The sequence below is a fragment of the Gallus gallus genome, chromosome 12 (genome assembly GCF_016699485.2).
Source record: "Gallus gallus isolate bGalGal1 chromosome 12, bGalGal1.mat.broiler.GRCg7b, whole genome shotgun sequence".
Classification (NCBI taxonomy): Eukaryota; Metazoa; Chordata; class Aves; order Galliformes; family Phasianidae; genus Gallus; species Gallus gallus.
This window is the reverse complement of record NC_052543.1, coordinates 4,264,124-4,290,862: the sequence shown is the minus strand read 5'-3', so window position 1 is coordinate 4,290,862 and position 26,739 is coordinate 4,264,124. Positions and strand designations below refer to the sequence as shown.

The window sequence follows — 26,739 nt, the reverse complement described above, 5'->3', positions numbered from 1 at the left end:
AATCTGCTGTTGCCTGCTCAGCTTGCTGTTGCTTATGTAGCAGTAGCAAGAAACACAAGAAAGAACTAGGGGGGCAGTGGACGGGGGAAGGAGACAAACTATTTCCTCATTGCTTGAAATAAGGCAATATTCTCCAAGGCAATAGTTGGACTTCTGAAATCACATTTGGTACATTAAAAAAAAAAAAAAAAAAAAAAAAAGCTACGTAAATTTCACAGCATTAAGCTGTTGAAGATCCAGGCTGTTTATTGAGGCACAATGCCACCACTTCAGTCAGTCGTATAAACTAACAGTCCTGCAGTTATGTATGCAGTTTTGATTGCGCCTTTCCCACAGCAAACTGAGATATATCTGCACAACGTAGTGACCTGCATGTGAACAAATATCAGGCTATTCCATGTGCTGCAGAGGATTTTTGATTGATTGATTGTTCTTTGTCACAGGAGAAGACCCTAAGTGTGTTCTCCTCATGTATCTTGAAATGCATATGCCCAATCACTGCACAGCAGATTCAATGCAGCAGTAAATACACTCCTTGAGGCAGGGCTAACGCAATGTGCTCCCAGGCTTGTCTTTGGAGCAACTACGAACAGGCTCCCAGCAGTGATTTATGGCTTTGTTAAACATCTCTGTCCATTCAGCAAGAATGCTGCGTTACAGCCGTTTGTTGGTCTTGCTATCCTTTAAAAGCACATACATAATTTGTAATGCAAAAGAAAAAGATCATAGCAAAGTGAAAGTTCCTCATTACACAGATTATAAAATGCATGGCAGGGCAAAGTGTTTTTAAACATTGCACCAGCCTACGTACAGTGTTTACCTTACAATTTAAAGCCTCAGTTATTTGTATGGCAGTGCAAACAGCAGAGTTGTGCAGAGAATAACCCATTTTTATTCAAGTTTAAACTTAGAAACTTGGGGCAGGAGTTCAGTACTTAAAAGGAACATGAGAGCTTCACAACTGCAGCAATACCCTTCTTCTTTCAGAAAGAGAGCAGCTTGAAATGTAGATTCCATATCACATAACACTGCTCGTTCAAAAATACACATTAGAGTTGGAGTTACGTACACAGGAAATTCAGCTCAGGATTTTCATACTTATGGCCCTTGAACAGCCTTCTGGCATTTCACTCCTCTTTTTTACATCTGCAACAGCTCACAACTGTGTACATCATAACTGTCTGGTTTGGAAAGTGAATACCTACTGATGTAAACAATATAGAGAATGGGGGGGAAATCGCAAGGGAAAAAGATTGCAGAGCTCTTATCAGAACTGCATAGGTGTGATGGGAACTGACTTCCTCTTCTTTTCATTCCTACTCTTTGTTTTTTTCCCCCAGCTAATTCTTTGAACTAAATGCCTGCATGAATACTTGAAACAGTGAAAAATGCAGTAAACTGCTGACGGTATTACTAGACATAGTGACAAGGTTGATACGATTTCAGGCAGGTGATTTGCTGTTGAACCTTTTTTCCATGTGCCATATTTAAAATCCAGGCTGATCACGCTCTACTGAATGCATTCTGTTCAGTAAGTTCCTCATTAGAATGAGGTTGCCTGCTTGTCACATTCCAAACAAACAGAAGTATCAAAGCACTTATCCAGAAATGAGACATAATTTCATTGCCAACTTACAGGTTTTTTTTGTTTTGTTTCAGTTCTAAGGATTCGTATGCTTAGATACAAAGCATTCATAAAACACACTGCTCATAGTTTACTTGTATTTCTGAGCCTGAAACTACACACACACACACAAAAAAAAAAACCCTAAAATTTATTCTAAATTTTGTGAAATAGAAAGAAAGCCTTAAGAATTCTGATTAGTTGCAACAGTTGCCTCCACTTTTGAGGCCATGAGTTCATTTTCCGCCTTCAAAAACATAGGCTTCATTTGGCCTCAAGATGGCGATGCGATTGTGATAGATGTTTCCAAGGCCGCATGGACTAGAAGGGGAGCGAGGGGGAATTAATCTCAGCTGTTTATATTTCTGCTAAAATGAGAGTCCTTGGCAATGAATCAGAATGGCGTTACTACTGATGCTCTCATCACAGAGAACTGTGCATGGGAAGCAGAAGTTCAGGAAAGATAAATTCCTTAATATTTCCCCAGTTCAAATAGAACAGGACTGAATGAAATACCACCTCTATGTCAGTGTTCCCACATGGCTCACACACACTTGCATACCATATGTAGTCAAAACGGGAATTGTTAACAGCTGTGATGAATTACAATTAAAATAATAATAATAATTGCAGGTCCATGCCGAAAAAGTAATAAGTAGAAAAATAAACTTACACTAACAAGAAAAAGAAAAAAATAAAAGGAGATTTTCAAGTAAAATTTTCAGGCAAAAATAACATTTTAACTTGCACTCACTCTTAAGTGCATGTCTACTGAAAAAACGCATTTTCTCTGCCACTCATATCCAATTTAGTACATTTTTTTTCCCCCACAGAGCATGGGAACAGCCAGAGCCATGGGCAGGGACACCTTCTATTAGATCAGGCTGCCCAAATCCCCATCCAACCCTGCCTTGAGCACCTCCAGGGATGGGGCACTGATGTCTCTCAGCGATCAGTACTGGACTTAATATTGTTTAACGTTTTCTTTTGGTGATTTGGTTGAAAGGATAGAGTGCTCTCTCAACAAGTTGTTGGATGGTACTATTTGTAAACTTTGGAGATTGATTTATAGTCAGGATGGCAGGGCTGGGATTCAGAGGGATATCAAAAAGCTAGAAAAATAGGAGACAGGAGCCCCATTAGTACAAAAAAGGAAATTCAAGGTCCTTCACCTGGGACAGAATCGGCCCACGTAACAACATGGACTGCACACAAACAGACTTAGGAACTGAAAAGGACCTGGTGCTCCTGTAGAACAACAAACTGGACATGAATCAGCAGTGTGCCCTTAAAAACAACAACAACAAAAAATAATCAATTGCATTCTGGCCTGTATTAGCAAGAGTCTATGCAGAATGCTGAGAAAACTTGATCTTTTGTCATGACAAAGTTCAGCATGACTGCAACAGCATCATAGCTGAATAACTAGAGGTTCTTTCTGCAAACACCCTTCTTGTCACTTCTGTTTTTTTCTCTCTTGGCTCTGTCTTTCAGAGAAGATGGAGAGAGAGGGCAGAGGAGTGTGCAGGAGTATCCAGAGAAAACACCTGGAAGCTCCATAAAGGCATGGCTACCTAACAGCTGAACTCACTTAGCTGAGCTACTAGATGGGGATTGTAGAAATGTTTCTGGCATCAGAAATTTCATTACAACATTCACACTTCATCACTGCAAATGAAAGTTCAGATAAATTAACAGTTCTAACTGTGATGGCTCATATTTTCCTGTGCTTTTTACGTAATTCGTATTTCATATTTAAGGTCACAGGTAGTTGTTTCACAGATAAAGTACCACTTTTTCATTCCCCCAAATGGAACGGCATTCTGTGAAATTCAGCCCCAAAGCCTACGTTAATGAACTTTATTCAAGATTTTTTAAGCACCAACTATTCAGAAAAGACTGCAATTCTAAATCAGGCTCATCTTTACAGATGCTGTAATCAATATTTCCATTAAAGCAATAGTTTTGTTTGGGTTGGGTTTTTTTGTTTATTTCTGGATTTTTGGTTTTATTTGTGTGTGAATATTTTAAATAGATTAGTAACAGCCAGATAGAGCATACAAGCATGCAATAAAGAAGGAGGTCTTATTCTCACTTCCCTCCACACTTTAAGGATCCACTGCTACAGCAGGGATTAAATTTACCATAATTTTAGACTGTGATCCAGCAAATTCTGTCTGCTAGTCCCTGACAAAGAATTTTAAATCTCTTCAGCATACAAATATTAGGAAAATCTCATTACAGGGAATCAAACTTTTTCTTGCAGAAAGGAACAGTGAATAGCACAAGCACAACTATATATTAAGTGACTTACATTGACTTACTTGTTGAGAGGTAACTAGAACCATATTCTGAGTCAGACTTTCACATAAGAAGCATAACAATCCTGTTAACTTTTCAGAATACTTCTTTTGTGTGAGTTAGAGCTCAGGAAGGACCCCATGTTTAATCTATAAAAGCAGCTGTGTCTTCCAGATTGGAGGTAAAGGAGCACATTTCAAGCCAATTTGAACATGGGGGCTATAGAGACTTCAGTGCTGATGAAGTAAAGCATCGCTGAAGCTTGAATATGTTACTCTACTATTATCATGAAAAGTGATCAGTATGAGCTCTAGAGATACTCAGGACAGAACACGGCATTTTCAGACTAAGAGGGGCCAAGTCTGCTGAAAACATAAAAATGAAATAGCTTTCAAATGTTGTGTTCTCTAAGAGAAACTGAAAAGACAGATGAATAGGTGCTTAGAAAGCTATAACAAACCATGGAATGCAAATTACACAAAAACAAAAGATTCAAGAACTTCAGACTAAAGCAAGCTTTGAAGAGAAACTCAATCCACAGTAAACATAGCTGGCACTGTGGTTCAAATACTGCTCTCCTAATACAGATACACAGTCTTCTTGGAACACCATTTAAACAGACCTCTAAGCAAAGAGAAAAACAACGTCTGCTAGTACACATTATGCATTATGCTTTGATACTGTGGAGTAAATCCAAACAAACAAGGAGTGAAGATGAAAACTGAAAGAACTAATATTACAGTTAGTTCAGCCGTCTTCTAATTCTTCCTTGACAAAAACTTCTAGAACAAATTCAGAAGTGGCCCATAAGATATTTCGGGACTTTTTTTTTCTAATTTTTTTTTCTTTCTTTCTTTCTTTTTTTTTTTTTTTTTTTTTTTGATTCAAAAGAATCATAGTTTTGAACATTACTGTGCTCTGCTTTGCAAGAAAATGTTTAAAATATATGTTCTACTTTTACGATTGAGATGCCAAGCTTCCTTGTTATCTTGGGAAGTGCCTTGAGGACATTACCCATAACCCAGAAATCTTTCTTCAAAGATTCTGCCAAAGCTGATTTGTCTAAACAAAACTCAACTTCAATGAAATACACTTTTTTCGATATAAAAATAATGCTCTAAGACCATTTCACCACCTGTGCTACAATTAAACCATCTACATTATTGCTAATAATCTCTGTTGTGAACAATGGAGCCCATCCTATTTCATCTTCTTTCCCACAAAAAGAGATGAATCTTTTAAATACTAAAGGCTGCTAAGCCTGGAAGTTTATTAGATAAAATCACATTGAAACAGAAGAAAAAAAAATATTGACCTGTTAAACCAAAACTTTAAGCCTTCCTTAAAGAAATTCTAGTACCAGCTGAGCTGTGTGTGCCGGACTGACTGATGGATGCACATGCGGCTTGCGTGCTTTGTGCCTCTCAGTCTCCTTTGGGTTTGGAAATTGTCATGGCAACAATGTACTTCTTTACAAATGAAAACAGTATAGTAAATAGGCATATAAAAACCCCTTGTAACCTGACAATAATGTTGTTTAAGCTTGCACGCCCTCCTTCAATGACAAGCAGCAGCAAGGGTGTTGGTTGCATGTGGAAAATCCACATAGAGGCAAAATCCTGTTAAAAGGCCTCTCATGTGCCAGTGGACAACTGAAAGGAAGCAGGTCTACTTCCTGCTCACATTAGGTCAACAGACATCACAGGTGGAAGAACATGTACAGGGAACGAGTACTTGTCACTTTGTGCTAAGGCTGGGGGTAACTTTAGTTGTCAGAGCCACACAACAAAGTGAAACACTTGTTAAAGCTGAACATAATAAACACATGCCGTCCACGTTCTCAGATAAGTGTATTATAGACATTTCACGTTTCTGCTGAGATGAGTTAAGACATACAGAGTTCACTTGAAATGGGGCTGGCTTGATGAATTTACCATGGTATGTGTCTACTATATAGTGCAAACAAATGATTGGAAGCACATCAAGGAATTCTGCTCTTTTTTCCCCTCTTACTGTGCTAATTTCTCAGGTGCACTGAGGATACCTTTATTCAAGGCTAAGGCTAGATGTTAAGAAGCCATAGCACATCACTGGGTTCTGTTTCCACAGCTGTTCTTTCACCTCTCATCTATGCTGGCACAGAATGGTTGCCGCTTTTAGGCTGAATGGTATTTCTACAAGATTAAATTTTCAACAGAAATTTTCTGTATTTTAAATGAATTTTTTTCCCCAGTGTCTTCTGTTTGGTGAATCTTTAAAGGAAAAAAAAAAACCATCACCACTTTTACTAATACATTTTCAGTAGCCATACATATTTCAAAAAGTAATTTTGACAAATATTCCCAAACTTCCTTTTTTTTTTTAAAATCTTAATCTCAGGATCCGTAACAGGCTTAGGAGTATCAGTGTCTAATGTGTTTTGCATCACCAAAGCAGATAAGTAAAACACTGTTCGCAACCTGTTAGCTGTTATAGAGCTTGTATCATTTTCTCTCTTTGATATCAGAGAAATAATATATCATTAATCATTTTATTGAACGAATCCATCATTAAAAAAAAAAAAAATCAAGCCAGTATTTTCATATTCAACTCCACTCTGGAAATACCTGAGAAAAGTTAATGCTTTGACTGCCTTGTTAGTCCTTTATCTCTTCATGGTATATAGAGACTACTTCTTCAACCGCAATAATCATCTGAGTGACTAATTTCTATATTACTCTTGACTGAGATTTAGCTTTGGAATGAGCACAGGAAGGTACAGCCCTCAAATGGCTAATTTACAGTTAAATTTGTTCCTGATGAAAGCAATAGCAACACTCTTGCCTCTCAGTGGCAAAATGAACAACAGCAACTGAGTACATCTGAAAATTCTGATTTATCAGCCAAAGTAACTCTCTACTAAAAGAATAATACAATCCAACAAATGTAAGCAGTGAAAGCTTTAAATTTCAATCCACAACTCCAAATCTCCAGCAATGAACACCTACCCAGGAATCACCTGCATTCACATTTTAACATCAGTAAACTCTTGCAGTTTTTCCCAGACAAAGAAGAAAGTAAATGCATGGACCACGGTCCTACCTGTGGGTCAGACAGTCGGGAAATGTCAGGATACAAATAGAATTTTATCCCTTCGGAAGCACCTGGCAACGTTACCCCTCGAATGAGAAGAATCATCAGCATGATATAAGGGAATGTGGCTGTTACGTATACAACCTAGGAAAAACAAGCAAACATTAGAAAATTGTCTTCTTGCAAGTGCAATAAAGTGCATCATCTATTTTTCAATTAGATTTTTAAAAATCTAAATTATTTCTGGAGGAAAAGGGGCTTTTGATGCCTTTGTTCACACAGGTGAATTTTGTCCTTCAACCATATTCCCTTTTAAATAATTTACAACTTGTAGGAAAGCACAATATTTTTTATAGAAACCGTGATGTTTCTAAATCTATTATTTACTCTTGGTTAGTGACAGTTGGCTGTATTATATATTGTGGTGTACACGTACACTATACGTATACTATTCCAAACACTGGTAGAGCGACTTGTGATTCCTAATCACAAGTAATTCATTGCATTATCTTATATGTAGTATATAACAATATATGCAATGAACTCTAACATGAGATGATGCTTTAATATAGCCAACTTGCACAAACCAAAATGAATATTAAACTGCAAGAATAGGGAACTACGTTTTGTAAAAAGATATGACTTGTATAGCCCTCAAAAATAGTAATTTTAAATTCAGAATTTCATTAACTGTTTCATGCCTATGTATATGAAAATGTTACATCAGACAACGCCCCCATGACAGGACAAACACATTTGCATGACAAATGGAATTTTGATTTTCTAGCCACGTTGAGTACATAATCCCAAATTTGAAATCTTGTCAGGTGTGCTTCAGGTGGCACACTCAGAAAAGAATTAGTTGAAAACACACAGGAGATCTTCAGATATGTCCATCTGCCCAAGTCACACTTAGACACATCATTCTTCCAGACCATAATAGGAGGTAATTACCTACATATCCTTCAGGTGCCCTATCCCTTTTGAAAATACAAATCATTACTTTCCCAGAAAATGGAGCCAATGATTATAAATGTATAGGGTGCATAATTCTGAATTGATCAATTCACAGGTCATTACAATGCAAAATAGGAAGATTAATCCAAGTACTTTCTTCTACTATTATTGACTCAGTGGAAATGCAAACCAATATGACTGAGTTCACATAGAGATCGTCTCAAAGAGACTGTCCTCCATAGCAAGGTTCCAAATTAAAATGGAACACGAGTTAACGAGAAGAAACAAAATGAACATGGTCCTGATCTGAGTCCTTTACTGAATGGAGAGGGTGAGGATCCCCTTCCTTTCTGGCTACAATACTCAATATAATTAATAGGGATAATAAATAGGGAGGAAAATTGGTTCAGTATTTCTGGCAATAAATGCTAATATAAATACTCAAAACAATAAATGAGATACCAAGGAAGTACATGTGGGAAAGATACAGCCTTCCTGAGCTAACTGACATTGCTGGGCAATTGCTGGTCTTACTGCACATGGAGATAACTAGACTGCTAGCTTCTTTGGTATGGCAACAGGTACATACAGTCTGCTGAGAGGGGAGAGAAGGCCACTGCTTGTAGCAAGTGTTTGCGTATCCCAATGTGTTGATCTCTTTCATTCCATTGTGTCCCGTGTATCATTTGTCACTGTGCTTGTTTTATTATGCTTCTCAAGAGCTCATGAAATTAAGGAAGATGAGGCATTTTAGAAATCAAATGTCATTATTATTATCATCATCACATCTGTAGGCATTAAAAGTTTCCTAAATCATTTTCTTTTCTTTCAACACATCAAACCTCTCAGAATATAAATGTGAACACAACTGTTTCTAATTACACCACATCCTGTTTTAATTGGCTTTAATTGCTTGGTATGTTGATTTGCATTCCAATGCTCAAAATGCTTTTTTTAAACTTGTCAGAGCTGTGCCAGTGTTAAAGGAGTTGGAAACAAAATAAAAATGTCTGGCATGGTGTTTCTTGCACTTAGTTCTCCTATTACAATATAATGGGGAAACATCTACAAAGATGTTTATACATATCTCTATGTAGAAAGACACCATGAGCATTGGCTGCCATGAACTTTAAGCATCAAAATATTGGAACTTTAAGTAGCAGAACTTTAAGAGACTCAGATGTATATGTTAGGTAGGTATATAATTACACAATGAGAGCTGAACTATCTGCCAGTTTGTGTCTTTTCATACCAAAACACCTTTAGAAGCATAGATCTGGTACAAGGGTACAGATCAGGCTATGAGGAGTGTTGAACTTCCCATCCTAAATTAAAAGATGCTTTTCAGAACAGTCTGGCAAGACCACACCTCAGAGATTGAAGTGAAAGTGACTTGTGAGAAAACATAGAAGAAACATCTGATAAATCTATGAGAATAAGGAATGCATGCAATGAATTGAGCCACAGCTTCAGAAGTCTGAAAGCCTAAATGGAATAAAAGTATTTAGTATCACTTGACGTTTTAGAACATTATTTCTCTTGAGTTCCTCTGTTTTTCTTTAGGAGATAAGCATAAGTAGCAGCAATGATGGAATCACCATCAATTTGCCCTAAATCAGAAGAGTTATACTGAGAAAAAGACGTGACTCCATGTTTTGCTCTTCCTTAACCTTCATTTAGAGTTTTTGACTATTGCCTAGTCATTTAGCTTATTTATTTAATGGACACTGTGACCACTGAGAACCAGATTGACACCACCAACTTCTTCTGTCAAGAACAAACTGCTGAAGTTCTCAAGTATCAGTAGCACACAAGGCTTGTCTACAAAGTAGAAAAAGACAAAATTTTATCTCCAGTGCAATACGCTTGTGCAGAGAAACAACTTGGGAACCAAAAATTTCACTGCCTGAGTAACATGACAGAGAAAAAGAGTAGTTCTTATCCTGCTTTACAGCACTGGTGCAAAAGAGCATGTTAGTAAAATTGCACAAGGAATTATTTTACCACAGTCTCTGTCTTTGTACGTATGCCATTGTGTTATCAATGTAGGCATGTATTCCATTAAGAAAGTCTACATGCTGCACTTAACCCAGCCATCTTATTCCACTAATGATTTTTCAGTTTTACAAATTCTAACCTCTTAGATGTTAACAGATAACATTATGATTTTCTTTTGCAACCATTAGAGTATACTGCAAATTTTTCCATTCATCATTGTCTGAAAGAGTCTTTTGCTGATATGACACTCTACCATCTATGAATATACAAATCACAACAGAAGAGAGATTTTTCAACACTGACTGGATTTACAAGAAAAATGGCATAAAGGAATGACAGCTGATTCACAAGTTTTTTCAAAAGTATTTCAAGAGGGAAAAATACATTTTCTAGATCTACCAATATTTTTAAGCTAAAATTTCATATGCAGAAAAGAAACCAAACAAAAAAGCCAACAAAATACCAGAGGAGTGGATTTGTAAGAGGTATTATTGGGGTAGGAGATAGAATCAGCAAAACGGATGATTTCTCTATTTTCTCGGTGTTTTTTATACAGAGACAAATTTGCACCAGAATAATCCTTTTAATCACCCTTAAACCAGTTTATTGTTCACAAGAATCAGAATTTTTTGTAAGCTACTGATTAATAATGTGACAACAGTCCTTCTTGGAAGGCAGTTCAAAAACCAACAGTTAAGAAATTTTAGTAGGATTTAAGAGCTAAGAAATAAACATCAAAGAGGAACAAACCACTGGGAATGCATGGTGCACTAGAAAATTGGGTGGCAAAAGAGTAGGCTTCATAAATGTATAAAAGAATCTTATTAAGTGCACAGTGATTGCAGGAAGTAGAATATTAATCATGACATAGTAACACCACTAACACGTAAATAATTTTAATGTCAAATCACACCGAGTTCAATGGCTGAGGGACAGAAAAGTCTCCATTTATCAGAGCTGCGCAAGTCCTTGTTTTTATCCATGCAGTGGTTAAGGCTCTACCAATCCAGGATTATGAAGAACATAAGAAAGTAATGAAAAAGTAACAAAGACAGACAATAACAATGAACTGCAGCAGTTCATTCTGAAGTGAACAATAAACATAGATGAATAGCTATTTCTCTACCTAAATATTTCTTAAACAACATCAAGTTTTCTAAATTTGTCACTTGAAATTCTTTCTCAAGTTATTACCACAGCTGGTTTTATTTCCAGATCTCCCAGGACTATTGAGATCAAGATCAATTTTTCTTCTGAAATTGCTCTTCAAGCTTGTTGGCTATTTTCATGTGGCCTACAGATCTTACATTGAATTTTAAAAATTTATTGCCTGGGGCAAATGCAAAGCTCTGCTTCCATTTATTTGTGTAAGATTTCTTACTTTAGCCAATAATGCTACCAAAAACATTCATTTCTTAGGTTACCAAGAGAAACTAAACTTAAATAGAAACAAATATAGTCTCAGTGATTTCCAGACAAGTATCCTATATTTTATCCTGCTTAAAGAGCATTTTATCACAGCCATAAATGAGACAGCATAGAACTTGAACATCAAATAAAACACAGGTGTGTTGAAACTATGAATATTGAGAATAATACTTTTTTACTATTTTTGCTAGTGCACAAAGAGGAAGACCTGTTCTATACCAGTCTTCCTCACAATAATACAGGAAGCGCTTCAAACATATTCGCTAAGCTCATCACTACAAGCAAAAGTGTTTATGTGTAGCTCCTATCAAGTAGTGAATTTGCAGAGATGCAAATATCTCAAAGACTGCTATTTAATCAAGTAAAAGTCAACTATAATAATCAGTCAGGAAGAATTTTAAATATGAATTAGGACTAATTAATCAACTGAGGATTTTTTTTCCCCACAATTTGTAAAGGTCTTCAAAAAGTTCAAGCTTTTATAAATCAAAGCTATTCCTTTTCAGAACCTTCCAGACTTTTCAGACTTCTGAATGCCATCTCATTTTTCCGCAATATACAACAAGCCAGATACTGATATTAGTTATAAACAGGTACAGAAACCTAAAATTTTCCTAAATAGCTTTTAATATGGGCTGAGTTTCTGACAATTCTGATATAAGACATTCAATTTCTACAAAAAGAAAGTACAGAACTGTCCCTTACTAGGCACCTGAATTTCCAGTTGTTTCTGAGTTTAGACGTGACATTTAGAAATGAGGTACAAATAAGGCACTAGATGGGCTTCATTTCTTAGCTAATTTAGAGAGATCTCACTGAAGGCTCTATCCAGTAGCTTTTGATGTATTCTGAAAATGCTTAACCTATGAAGCAGATAAAGATGCAAGGGTCAGAATAGGACAGGATAAGAGATTATTTTCCTGTTTGCAGGATAAAACAGAGCTCATCATTGATTACTGAAAAAGTTGTGTTTGTTTAGGCACAAGATGATACAATTCTTACAATTCATCTACTGGTGAATATAGGTCTTCATCACTATCGTGACTGCTGAGAGATATATTCACCATAAAACATTTGCAATACTGTGTTTATTAAGTATAATAATTATTAATAGCTATATATAACCATAAAGACTGGAAAGACCACTAGTCCAGTCTAACCATCAGCCTATCACAACCATCCCACTAAATCTTCACTCAGTGTGACATCCACCATTTTCTTGAAAACCTCCAGGGATGGTGACTCCACCAACTCCCTGGGCAGCCTGCTCCAATAACATAATAAATAGCTTTAGCACTTAAATTATCCTCCACATCCCAAATTCTCCACATTTCCATTCCCCATGGCTACTACTTTTATTACAGTGCAGCTAGTCACATCTATATTTTACTTCAAGGCTTACTGCACTGTAACTTTCCTACTACTGCAGACTCTAAATCTAGCCCTTAGATCACCCCATGGTCCACTTGTAGGATGCTGATCTGACACAGTGTGCTGAAAATTAATTCTGCTTTTGAGCTGAACTTCACAGAATGAGTAGATCTGATGTGATGCATCAGAAAAGGAGAGGAATCACACAATAAAGACATTGGCCTGGACTTAACACTATGATTCTGCTGCAGTTTTATCTTTCTACAGACATGACATGACACAATCAAGCTTTTACAGGATTATTTGAGTTTCTTTCTTCTTTTTTTGTTTTTTTTTTTGTTGTTTTTTTCTTAATTTCTGAAAAGCAAATCGAACAGCAGGTGCACTGCAGCCAACTCTTTTCTCTGGGATGTGTTTTAGTAGCCAATATAGCACCAGAAACTGCAGAAGCTGCCTTTGTTGCTCATGTAGAAATTTATTTCGATAAGTTTTCCCATTCTTAAGAAAGAGTCGGATTCAATCCATGACACTGAGATGGTATATAGAATTAAATTTTGTAGATCTCTCAAGTGATGCCTTGTAAACAGAACTACTACTACAAAGACACCTTTACATCATAGATATACTGTCTGTATAACCTAGAGAGTGCATTCTCTCCAGGTTATATTCCTACTAGCAGGAATTTGATAGAGTACTAACCTTCACATATAGTGCCATGGGGGTGGTTACCTACACACCACCTTGCAAATTGCTAATGAGCCAATCCTGATGCTTTATAGACTCCCACTAGCTGAGAACAAACCACCCATGTGAGAATTGGGTTATTTTACCTATTTTACTTAGGCTAAAGAAATATGAAAACAAAGAATCATAAGAAAGAGAGTGCTATAAATATCTCTTTCCATGTTGTGTTGCAAGACCAAGCAGTTCTTTTGCATGTCCTTGTTGAATAAAATCAAGACCCAACAAAAGTAATATCCAAAAGGAATTTGTGTACTCGTAACCAAACCAATCTTTGTAGAACAGCCTCACAACTCGGCAGTTAAAAAGCACAGATGAGCTTTGTAGAAAGCAGTGTGCCATATGTCTAAAAGAAGTAAAGTTTATCCCTGACACAGTTGTATCAGCAAAGACTGGAGTACACAGAACAACTTATACATTGGCTTCTGTTTGACTTATGTATTGTTAGCTGACTTATTTTTGTAGGAAATAAAAGAAATCGTAAGAAGGGCAGGTTCTGTAAATAGAAAAACATGAAGAAATCGTATGAATGCATAGTAACTTCAAGGAGAGAATAACTCATTATGTGTTACCTGCAGCCAATCAATAAATTTCTCTTATAGAGATATCTCTATGCTAATCCATCTCTTTGTGGTTCACCTTTAATTTTTCAGAAAATTTCTGTGAATTAGCACTAAAATGATCAAAGGTAGCCTTCCTCCTTTCCTCTCTATCCTTGCTTTTTTCTATACATTAACTTGACAGGACAGGTGATTTTCTCTGCCCCCAAATCTTCACACATACATGTGCCCCGAGCTGCCCTCCAGTGCACTGAAATCCACTCTTCATTTACTCAGGCTGTGGACCTGGGCTCAGATCCAGAGTAACAAAAGATTCATATGAAAATGGGCCTGCACTGTTAAGGTTCACCTAGCAAGGAATGAAATCATGTAGATGCAATTCTTATTTATGTTTACTACTTGATACTTTTCTCAGCTGCTAGAGAAAAGCTTGAGAAAACCACTCTGAAAGGCACAAAAATCTCCTTTACTAACAAATCTGAGGTGTCCTTAAATGCTCAGTGCACAGGAGAGTGAATAAAAAAAAAAAAATCTCAGTAGCTGTTTTAAAACCTCACACAGAGGAGGCGGATAGCAGGAACTCAGCATGCATCTCATGAATGTTCTACTTTCTCCTTTTGAATACAGAGATCAGTCTTGGACAGAGTGTTAAAGCCTTGCAGTGAAGGGCTATTCTCTGCTATTACTTTAGGCTAAAACAAAAGACACTTCAGGAGATACAATCATTGCTGCCTAGTTCCTTTTCCTGGGCTCCTCACAATGGGCCCCAGTCCTTTCTTTCTTTTTTTTTTTTTTTTCATCCATACATCTTTCTCTTTTATCTTCTCCTTCTGTCCTTTTAGTCTTTCTTTCTGCCTCATTGAATCCATTAAGGTTTTTACATAGCCTGCTATTGAGAAATAAATTTTCTTTGAGACTACTGACTGAGCCTTAACTGCTGGCAAGCAAGGCTTAACTCCTCAAGGGAGGGCAGAAATAAATGTGTAAAAGGTATGAAACAGTCTACCTCTGAGTTTAGGGTCTCAAACCACACTACATTCCTTCCCATGTCTTGCTAACCTTCTAATTCTAGCAGTTTCATAGAGCACTTTGGGTTGGAAGGGACCTTATATGTCACCAAGTTCTAATCTCCTTTCCAGATACACATACACATTCTGCTAGGTTAGGTGGTCCAAAGCCCCATCCATCCTGGTGTTCTGGGCAACCTGCTCCAGTGCATCACCACTCTCATAGCAAATAATCTAAACCTATGCTCAGTTTAAAGCCATTACTCCTTGTTCTATTACTACACTTCCTGATAGAGAGTCCTTCTTCATCTTTCATACAGCCCCCCTACTTCTTTCACTCATTAGTCTTGACATGTCGAGTTGCATCTCTGCCCATGTCTCCTAACAGATATTTCAACTATTTTCCTTGTTTTAGTTCCATATGTCAGTTCTTTTTACACAACTGTAAATTAGAAGGCACTATGACATCAGCAAAGTTGCACTATGGTGAAACATCTAAGTTTCACGTGTTACCACAGATGAAAATAAAAGCAGTATTCACACCTTCCCGTACTAAATACTATGATAAAATATTTCAGACAAAGTTAGACACAGAATAGGATCACTGAAGTTTATTCCAGAACCAGAATAAAATTGCATGAACGACAAAACACTAGATCAGCTACCCTTAGGTAGGTTGACAATGGAGAGAAGAAAAGAGGCTACAAGGGCAAAGAAGAGATCTGTCTGAGGAAAGGTGAAGATCATCAATCCGAACCAAATGAGGCATGCACAGAAAATGCAGAAGAAAGAAAGGAAAACTATAAAAAGAGGAGTAATGTGGGAAAGTACAGCCTTCAGTAGTAAAAGATGACACTATACTCCGGCAGAGTCTGGCAGCTTAACAGTTTGTTGTTGACAGCTTAAGCCATTCACGCATTTTTTTTTCCTCAACAGGAAAATTAATAATAATACATAACCAGTGTTTAAGTGAAGTTGTCACCTTATCTTTTTCTAGCAATGCATAGTGAGAAGCTTGATTTGTTAGAATAAACTTTCAAAAGCCCAGGTGTCAACTTCAAATTAAACTATTCAGGCCTATTAGAACTGCAGCCTGGGACAGAAGGCCTTCGAAACTCCCAGAGTACAAACACAGGATCCTCCATTTTTAATTAAAACTTACTAAAATGCAGATGTTAATTGTACAGTAGCACAATTCATTGGCCATGTTATTAACTTGTTCTAAATGGTTGTCCAGTTTACAGTTATTTCCTGTCCATCAATTTTTACAAATTACTATTAATATCAGAACTATATAGAAAACCATCTTGCTGGTTTTTTTAATAGGTTTATGCCAAGACACTCTGGCAGCCTAATCATACATGGTCGTTTTCTCCTGTCTCTGGTCTTTTCATACATAAAAGTCTAGAATCCACTGGATATCTTGTCAATTTACCCTTAAGTGGCCACGTATTCTGGTCATCTCAGCAGATGAGGTGTGAATCAGTAGAAATAATTAAGGAGTCAGAACAGAAGAGCATAGGGAAGGACCAGAGCCATGCAGTCAAAACAGGAATTTCACAAAGCTAAGACCCTCAAATGCTTTAAGATTTATATGTAAATAAAACACTGAAACCATGAAAAATCAGAGTCTATATGGAATCCAACCAAATTTGCCAAACATATCATTTAGAGTAAGATAGGCTATCATAACATTAAGCAGACTAAAAAAACCCACCGAGCTTTATGGGTTACTATATAATGTATATGCACAGGAAACAAATAACAGCATAGGAGTGAAATAAATTATGCCATCACTTACATATATTCAACCCAATACACTGCATATTTGTGTTAGGTTAAACATTACTGCTGTTCCCTTAGAAAAAGCAAGTTTTTAGCTTTCTTGAGGTGTTTATAACTTTTCAAAGATATCATCATAGAAAATGAAATACTTAAATGAATAATGGAAGTAACCACTAAAAAAATAAAAGTAAATCAGAATGCTTCATACTTTAATATGTGATAACTACCAATAAAGAGTTTAAAGTCATAGAATCATAGAATCCTTAAGAGTTTGATGGGATCTTTAAAGGCCATCCTTGCAATGCACAGGGACACCACAGCTAGATCAGGCTGCCCAGGGCCTTATCCAGCTTTGTCTTAGAAGTCTCCACAGATGGGGCATCCACCACATCTCTAGGTAACCTGTTCCAGTGCCTCACCACTCTCACAGTAAAAGACTTCCTTATGTCTAACCGAAATCTACCCTTTTTGAGCTTGAAGCCATTTTCCCTTGTTCTATCACCACAGATCCTGCTACAGAGTGTCCCCTTCTTTTTGTAGCTCTCCTTTAAATATTGAAAGGCCACTATCAGGTCACCTCACAGCCTTCTCTTATCTAGGCTGAACAGCCATAGCTTTTCTCAGCCTGTCCTCATAGGAGAGGTGTTCCACCACTTGGATCATTTTTTGTGGCCCTCCTCTGAATGCACTCCAACAGGTCCATGTCTCTCCTGTGCTGAGGACTCCACATCTGGACACAGTACTCCAGGTGAGGTCTCACCAGCACAGAGTAGAGGGACGGGATCACCTTCCTGACCTGCTGACCACACTGCTTTTGATGCAGCCCTGGATACGGTTTGCTTTCTGGACTGTGAGGGCACACTGCTGGCTCATGTCCAGCTTCCCATCCACTAGCACCCCCAGGTCTTTTTCAGCAGGGCTGCGCTGAATCCTTTCATCCCCCAGCTTGCACTGGTAGCGAGGATTGCCTTGACCCAGGTGTAAGATCATACATTTGGATTTGTTGAAACTCATGAGGTTCACATGGGTCCACTGCTCAAGCCTGTCTAGGTCCCTCTGAATGTTATCCCATCCCTTTGATGTGTCAGCCGCACCCCACAGCTTGGTGTCATCTGCAAACTCACTCAGAGCACTGGACCCCACTGCTGATGTCACTCAGGAAGATACAAAAGAGTATCGCCCCAGCACCAAGCCCTAGGGGGCACCACTTCCACTGATCTCCTCCCAGACATTAAGCCATTGACCACCACTCTCTGGACTCGATCCTGCAGCCAGTTCTTTGTCCATTGATCAGTCCACCTATCAAATCTGTATCTTTCCAATTTGGAGAGAATGATGTTGTGGGGCACCGTGTCAAAGGCCTTACTGAAGTCAAGATAGGTGACGTCAGGGGCTCTTCCCGTATCCATTGATGCAGTGAGTTCATACTTATTCATTTATTATTCATTATTATTTATGTATGCAGTGAAGTCATATTTGTTAATTTAAAATGATTGCAAACTATTTTCTTAACGAAACAGTATCCTTTTTAAAGATGTAACAGACAGTGTGAGGCTACTGAATGAAAAATTAGAAGAAAAGTAAGAAAAGCTGTAGGAGGAGATGCCGTGTAATCACTGTGCTATTCTTCCAAACTTTGACTTGTAATACTACTTAATCAAGCATCTTATACAGCTCATGTATATGCAGAGAGGGCATCTTTATCAATGCATATTCTGACATACTGTTTATACATGTGAGCACAACAATACCTTTTAGCAACAATTTCTGTGCTATGGTTAATGGAGTACCCACAGAGCTGAAGTGGTTAGCAAGTTATAAACAGAGCCATAAAAATGTTATCTAATATGCTTTCAAGACAAAGCTTGATGAGAAGGTGTACAAGACAATTAAAAGTTGATTATGATCAAAACAAAAAGAAACAACAACAACAAGTTTTAGAGGAAAATCCACATCTTTTTACAGGACAAAACATTGAAGCTCTGTGTCTACTCCTCGATTTTCTTGTGGGCAGTCAGTAACTGTGAAAGAGTTGATCCTTTCTGAATGCCCTGGTGCTAATTCAGTACAATATCCCTAATCTTATATTTCTGAATCAGGTTCTTTTGGTTTTTTTTTAGCCTCCCTTTATGTTTTAGCTTTGAAGTGCAAGTGGAGAAACTGTGTAAGGTCAACAAACTCTAAAATTATGGTGGTGCTGAAGTTCAGTTCAACACACAATATAGGAAGGGATAAAACATTTAGAGATAAACTAGTTAAAAAAAAAGAGGCTCTTATGGAATTTATTTTTACAAATGATCCTAAAGCTATGCCTTATTTTCACCAGGACTTAGATGGAAGTAAAAAAAAAAACCAACAAAAACTGTAGAACCTTCTGTTTGGTTTTGTCTGTAATAAAAGAAGATTCTTCTTGGTATTAATGAGAACTCATTCATGGTGACTCAACAACTACATGAGTCTTTACATCATTACAAGCAGTGATCATTACAAGCAGTATGATACTCTACTATCAAAATCTTCCTGATACACAAGATTCCAACACTTTCTAGCAGAAAATGCTTACTGCATGTTGAGTTAATTGAAACAATGAAATCTGGCTTACAGCATTATAGTAGGCTATTTTATTTTTATCTTTTTACTAAATGATATTTCCCTGGCCAATAGCAATTTTCCTTCAACTATCTTCATCTTTTTTTTTTTTCCCCCCAAATCAGTATTACCCAAATGATAGCAGCCATATACTGGGAGAAAAAAAAAAAAAAAACACTTATTAGTCTAATTTATGGGAAGATTTCAGAGCATGAATTGGACTGAACTCTGAATTTTATTATAGTTTACTAATATCAAAAGGAATGTAAGTCCATCCGTTGTTTGCTTTTTGTAACCAAACCATAATTTAATAATGCATTCTATTACCATTCTAATTGTAGTAGACTCTATATAAAAATAATTGAGGAGTTGTAAGCAAAGAAGGAAATGGTGGAGCACAGATTCTTATGTTAATATTACCTGATATGTTACAAATGTTCTGCAAAACATGACTTTTGACAATCTAGATAGATATAATATCTATAATATCCTTTGGCAGACCTACTGAAATATTCGGCGGAGTTTGCATTATTCATTCATTAGGCACAACTCTTTGCAACGAGACAGAGAGCATCTTTACATTCTTTTCCTGGAAATGTAAGTGATATTGCACATAAACAATATGGATTGGTGTAGAAATCTTGCTTGAAACAAGGAGTCATTATGAGGTCACAGGAATGATCTCTATCTAAAAAACCATCTGTACTGCCACTAGAAAAAGAAAAAGATATTAGGATTACTTCCTTCAGAAAGGAAGGAAGTTCTCCACAAAGAACTGATTAGGAAGCTCCACTGTACCCTTCTCAAAGTTTAAAGCTCAAGGACAATTAGTCAAATTTATAAACATACAGTTACGATCCAGAAAAGAACTGGTATCCTTTTCATTGCTACGTGAAGATTTCACAAATGTTAGCTGAATATCAAAAATTAGCAAGACTCAGCCACTATGTAAGTTGTATGCATCATAGAAATATCCAGAATTGCCAAAGTTATTAATCATAAATGTTTTTCAAAAATGAAGTACTAAATTAAGAGCTAATGACTACAGTCTAGGATGATACCTAATGTGTTCAGAAAATTAATCTTTATCAGTCTCCTACATAGTTCTTACCTCAACATTGGGAGCATTTGGGGGCAAGATTGTTATATGTTATCAATCTCAGTAAGTTATAATATACAAAAAACATTCTGTTGGCATATTTAGCTGTCAGAACCACCTGAAATAGTTTTAATATTAGACATCCATTGGAATGGAAAAGTAAAACGTTTTGCAAGAAAGCGATCAGTGTCAAGAACTCTAAGTGCAAAAGGCTGAAACACCTCCTTAACAGTGTCACAGGAACTTCATTTGGAGTTAAGCTTTATGTTAGATTTAATACATTTACTAATTTAAAATATTAAACATTCAATTCATAATCTGTGTAGATGAATTCTGTATTAGTGCTACTCAGAGAATGATGGTTTGATTGAATGACAACTTTTATTGCTTGGATTTTTTTTCCTGCCATCATGCACTAGGATGCAGAGAAAAAGAGGAGAGGGATAAACTGACCTCTTGAATATTTCACAGAGCATAGTTATCTGAAGACATTATGCCTCCTTCGACCTCTATCTTTCTCCTCCTTCATTTTCTGTCTTTTCCCCTTCCTCTTTCTCTGCTGCTATTCTGGCCCACAGACACCAGTCTTCAACAATGTCTCCAAAGGTAATAAAACCTTATGACATTTTCTGCTTTGAATAAATGCATTATTTCATTGAAAATAATCAATCCAACTGAAGTGTATAGGAAATTTAACAGCCTAGCATAAAAACAATTTTAATATCACACTAAAAATCTAGAGGAAAATCTTAAATGCTTCCTGGAAATAAGCACATAATGAAATTCAATCTAACGTGAAAGACTAGAGAACGATGAGCTTAATTAGGAACTTTTAAACCACCATTATATCAGACATAGAAACTCAGTCCAGAAAACTGCTCTGCCATCTCTATTTCTGAGCATTTTTATCCTTTGTAACACCCACAACATTTGACTTCTAAATCTGTGCTTAGAAAGTCTAAGGAAGCAGTAAGATGGCACAGGTTTGCAGGGACCTTCTCAGTGATAAGAGACAAGTGTAAGAACATTAAAATTCTGAAATCAATCTGAAAAATGAATTAACACCAGGGTGAAAAAATGTATTGCTGAAATCAATTCAATATCACACATGGATCTACTAAAAGGCTTTCCTTACTAATTACAGGAGCAGAAATGAAATAAGAAAGGATTAGTGTTGGCTATGAAATAACCTTACTGCAACAGAAGTAGTAGATCATCTGAATGACAGACTGCTGAGGACCACAGTGTGGTCTTCTTTAGCGTGAGGAACCAGTTGGCTTCCTCATGACTTTGGAGATAGAAGCACAGCTTCTGGCAAAACAACCTCAGTAGTATAAATATATAATGAAATTACTTCAGACAGGACCCCTCTGAGACAAATAAAGCTGAAGACTGAGCACTGATTTCACTTTCTTTGCATTTCTTTTGCAAGACAGCTAAGTTAATTCTGATTAGCTGAAAAGCTTATCCTATTTCAAGTGGGCAAGACATGTTTCTATCTCAGGTTATTTCACTTAACCTCATCAGGAAGATGGTTATCAAAATGAAACTGAAACAAAATAGATTTATTACGTTTCCTAGTGAGATAAGAGTTTAGGTAAGCTATCAGGAAAAAAATCTAACAGTTTCACTTGAATCACTTCCAAATGCGAGACCTTTTCCTGGGGAAGTGGTATAAGCTATGAACCTTACAAGGTTCATATAGCACCTTAGAAGTGGTATAAGCAGGAACCTTACGCGATATGTATGTGGTGAATAATAAAAATCCAAACGTAAACTGCACAAATGCTAAAACAAAGTAAATCCCCTCTGAGATCACTAGAGACTCCTCCTATTAGCAGATCATTTCTACCAGTGCTCTTTTTCTTGAGTAGTGTATGCAGTTTTGCACAGCCCTGTATTCATGCACACGTGCATTCAAAATACATGCTTTTCCTTCACCTTTGGGACAAGATTATTCTATGCTAGAATAGATATCCATCTTTAGACATTTTTTCTGATGGAAAAAAAAATTAGTTTTGCTCAACTTCATTTCTTCGCTGCCTGTTGTAGCTCTAAACCACTCTCTTACCTCCTTGGAGTGCATACTTCAAAGACATATGTACATTTACCTTGCCATTCCCTTATCTCACTTTTTTGCCGCTCTATACTTTTGTCTTCCCGCTTCCCTTCTCCTCTAACCTATTCTTGCTTATATGTATCTCTTGACAGTGCCTCTCAGCTTCTTTCAAGCAGCAACTTGATAAAAGTAGGGCTGTCTAAATCCCTCTGTGTAAATTACTTAGGTGAAAAATGCAGTGCCAGGTTGACTGACACAGTTGGCAAATGGAAACAGAATTCAGCAAATAATTACAGCCATAATTTTGAGAGGAAGAAGAATGTGTTCATGAAAGCTAGAAAAAGTCATTCCTATATTTTCCAAATAATAATAATAAAAAGAAAACACACTACACTTCAAATATTTCATTTATAAATACAGCCTCCTGAAACACAAACACACAAAAAATCTAACCACAATTACAAACTAAGCATGTAGTAAACAACCAAAAATCAGATAAACAAAATGTTTCAGCAATCCAGCATTTTTTTTTCTTGTATTCTTTGGTTTCCACATGAGAAACCATTGGGTTTTCTTAGGTCCCTTCCTAATTACTCTTTTCCTCTCCCTGCTTACTCAACTAACCACATATTCTACTCAGATCTATGTCTGCTACTGCGCTGAGGTGACCCCTCCATTGTCCCAAGTATTCCTTAGTCTGTGAAGTTGTATTGTTCTGTTGGGTTTCCAGTGTAGAATGCCTGGATTTTTATTTTTTATTTTTTGCCTAATACATCCATCTTCATCTCTCTGAGTTTTTATTTTTTATTTTTTTTTTTCTGCTTATGCTGATCTATTTTGTTTTCCTCAGCATTATTATAGTTTCCTTGTATTTCTGAATGCTCTGCTTGTTTGTGTAATTTGTTTGTGTCACTGAGAGTTTCAACCCTCTTCAGTTTAGGACCAAATTCATATTTCAATACTATGTGCACAGAAATCAACACAACTCTTACTGATCCCAGGGTTCAAAGGGCTGGCTACTAAGGGAGCCTAAATTAACAGAACAACTATGGGGAAAACAACAACAAAAAACAGTCTCACATAAAAGAATTAGAGAATAAGATCACTAAAGCCAAGGGGAGCAAACCAATGCAAAGAAAAATAAAAACAATAATAGGACTAACTCTTAATTACTCAGTATTAATACTTCATATACTCTATAAATACAGATACTTACAGAAATGTAAAATGCACTTAAGATTCTACCATTAAAATGTAAGGAAAGGTAAATAATAACACACAGGTTTGGGGCACAAGCGAGTAATAGTTCAGTTGATGCATAGTATTTCAACCCTACCTTTCCAGTTGACTTTGTTCCTTTCCAAATGCAAAAATAGCAGATAGTCCAAGCAGCAAGGAGGCACAATGCAAGTTCCCAGCGAAGATTCCCAATATGTTCAATGCCATCAGATATAGCCAGCACCCTGCGTCTACCAATGGAGAAAAAATACAAAAATTTAAACAATACTTAAACAAAATAGTACTGCATACAAAACACTGATCTAAAACCAAATCATATTCAACCAGGAAGACTTCTGGCTACTGACTAGAAAGAATGGACCACGTCAAGTATAAAGATACAAAAGGGGAAGAAAGGGAATATTGCCAGTGAGTTTAAAACCAGGTTTAAAATAAACAAGTGTGTGACTCTCACAGGTCAGTGAAAAAAAATCAAAAAGATTTTAAAACAGATTCAGCATGGAAAATTTTGTACAAAAGGAAAAGTCAAAGAAAAATGAAACAAAACTTTTGCCTGTCTGAATCATCAACAGGTGATACAGATCCAAAACAAAACACTCCAATAATGTTTTGTGCAGTTTTGTTGTTGTTGTTTTAGTTTTATTGTTTTTCGAATAATAAATATTTGAGCTGAAACCTTTATTTTTACCTTGCAACACCTATTTTCATAACTGCCTTTTCTAAACTGAACTATAATTTTACAACTTTTTATATTTGAAGTCAAACTTCATAATATCTTTCGGATGGATCTTATTTAGGAAACAACAGGAAAGTTTCAATGTTTTTAAAAATTATGTTTTTTAGATGGAAAAATGATCAATAAAAATATATATTGCATTTACTATTTTAAGATAGCATATTTGAAATACTAGAAAAGTCTATTCAGATCTAAAACCTTAAGTTCCCATCTTAGGAACATTCCTCACATCCTATAGCCAAAGGATTTACTAAATCAGTTAACAACATGCAGAGGGGTGTATCTCATTGTTTTTGTAAAACAAGAGTCAGTGAACAGAAATATAAGTCCCTTGCTAGTATTCAGACAGGACACTTGTGGCACCAAGCTTCACAAATCTGAGATAGCGCTTTCTTCACGAGACCAATGTCTCAAGAGGAAAATTAATCTCTTATCTGGGGGATTCACATTCCTTTCATGCTCACTGGTTTTTTGCTTTAGATAAGTACACAGTTTAAGGAAAATGTAAATTCTTTACCAGCCTGTAAATAAAACACAGGTATTTCAGATTCTATTGCATAGAGTTAAAAGTAAAAGCAAAAATTTACTCCTCTAAACTTCATTGATTTTCATGAACTCCCTTGAGTTTTTTCAATTGCTCCTTAACCTAAAAGAAACCCTAATCAACTTAAATGAAGCAATTAGTCATTTGCTAATTTTACACTCTGAATAATTAATTTCAGCCATTCAGGCCTTTTATCACCTCTCAGCTGGGTCTGGTCACAGCTCATTTCATCTATTTCCATAACTATATTGGCAGTGTTATATGCTGTGTATACACATAGACAAACTCATACATAAATTTCCAGTGTTCACCCTTACATGAATTATAGCGATCCAAAATTCCCTTGAAATCTTTATTAGATGTTGCTTACACAAATCCCACAGACTTGAGCCCTGCACTAACCTCCCTCTCCAGGATGTTGTGAATGACAACTAATTAATTCAAGTTTACAAGTACTCTGATACTGTTAATATAGCTAAAAACAAAGTATTACTTCTTATCATTATCTATAATAAATGATTTTGGATACAGTTCTGAGAGATAATTACTGTATGTACATACAATTAATGTGCTATGCAGACAGTTTAATTATAACAAAATATATTCAGGTTACCAAGCTGAGTATTAAAATAAAACCAAGTCCAACTTACAACTAATCACAGGATCTTAACTCTTTCTCTTGCATTTGACTCAGGCATTGGCTGAGGAGATCTATTCACAGAGTAAGATGTATGGCAGCGTAATTCAAAGCCATGCCTAAAATAAATATAAGCAATTCCTTTTCCCAGACAGCAGGACAGACAGTTGAGGTTTTTGGCTCACAGTCCATACCTTGTGGCTACACAGCATTCAGAAAGGAGGTGGCCACAACAAGCCAATGGGCAGAGTCAATTTTATATGCACATGTACTGCCTACCTGCTTTCTCTTGCAAAATTTCTTCATAAGGCGGCAGAATTAAGATTCTGCCAGCACCCTTTTATCTGTTGCTGTTATTTCTTCTATGCTCTCTTAAAAGAGAAAAAGAAAAAAACAAACAGATTGTACCACATCAACTTACACGCTCTCTCTTACGAGGTCTTGCAAAACAGACTTTCTATGCCTCAGCAGTAACTGCTCACCATGAAGACTGTTCCATTCCCTAATTACAGACAAAAGATGTGCTAGGTGTTGCAGACAGCTGGAGTGGAATCTGATCTGGTTTTTCCTACTTTGCTCAGAAGGAAGAGGATGAAGGGAACATTCCCTCACCTGCCTCTAATGATGGAGCAGGAGAATGCAGACACGATCTGCAGCTGATTGAAAATGAAAAGGTCTCTCTATCAGCACATCCCTCAGATGGCCATATGCAGAACATATCCAATCTTTCACGTCTTTCAAGAGCTGCAGATGTTGTACCTGCTGCAGTCCAGGAGGGTCAAGAACTCACAATATCTGTGATAAAAGTTTACTGCTTAACTAAGGCAGGATGCTTCTTTAACTTGAGATTTGTCTCTTTATTTTCCAAGGAACATAGCAGTAGAATTCCCCCATGAGAGGAAGAGAGAAAGAAGGTCACAATTTCTTTTTGTTTGTTTTCCTTTCCAATGGAAAGTGTTAGATTGCTCAAATGTAAATTATTGCCACCTCAT

General features: G+C 36.6%; 1 protein-coding gene across 2 annotated transcripts in view; it reads right to left on the bottom strand.

Annotated features, from left to right (window-relative positions):
- The window catches only part of SLC6A11 (solute carrier family 6 member 11), a 104,855-nt gene that overhangs the window by 37,184 nt on the left and 40,932 nt on the right, over positions 1-26,739 (bottom strand). For both annotated transcript variants that reach the window (XM_040646635.2, XM_414302.8), the window contains 2 exons: positions 23,928-24,060; positions 7,007-7,141 (listed from right to left, as the gene is read on the bottom strand). In XM_040646635.2, coding sequence (XP_040502569.1) covers positions 7,007-7,141; positions 23,928-24,060 — 268 coding nt within the window. The remainder of the gene's footprint in view (positions 1-7,006; positions 7,142-23,927; positions 24,061-26,739) is intronic.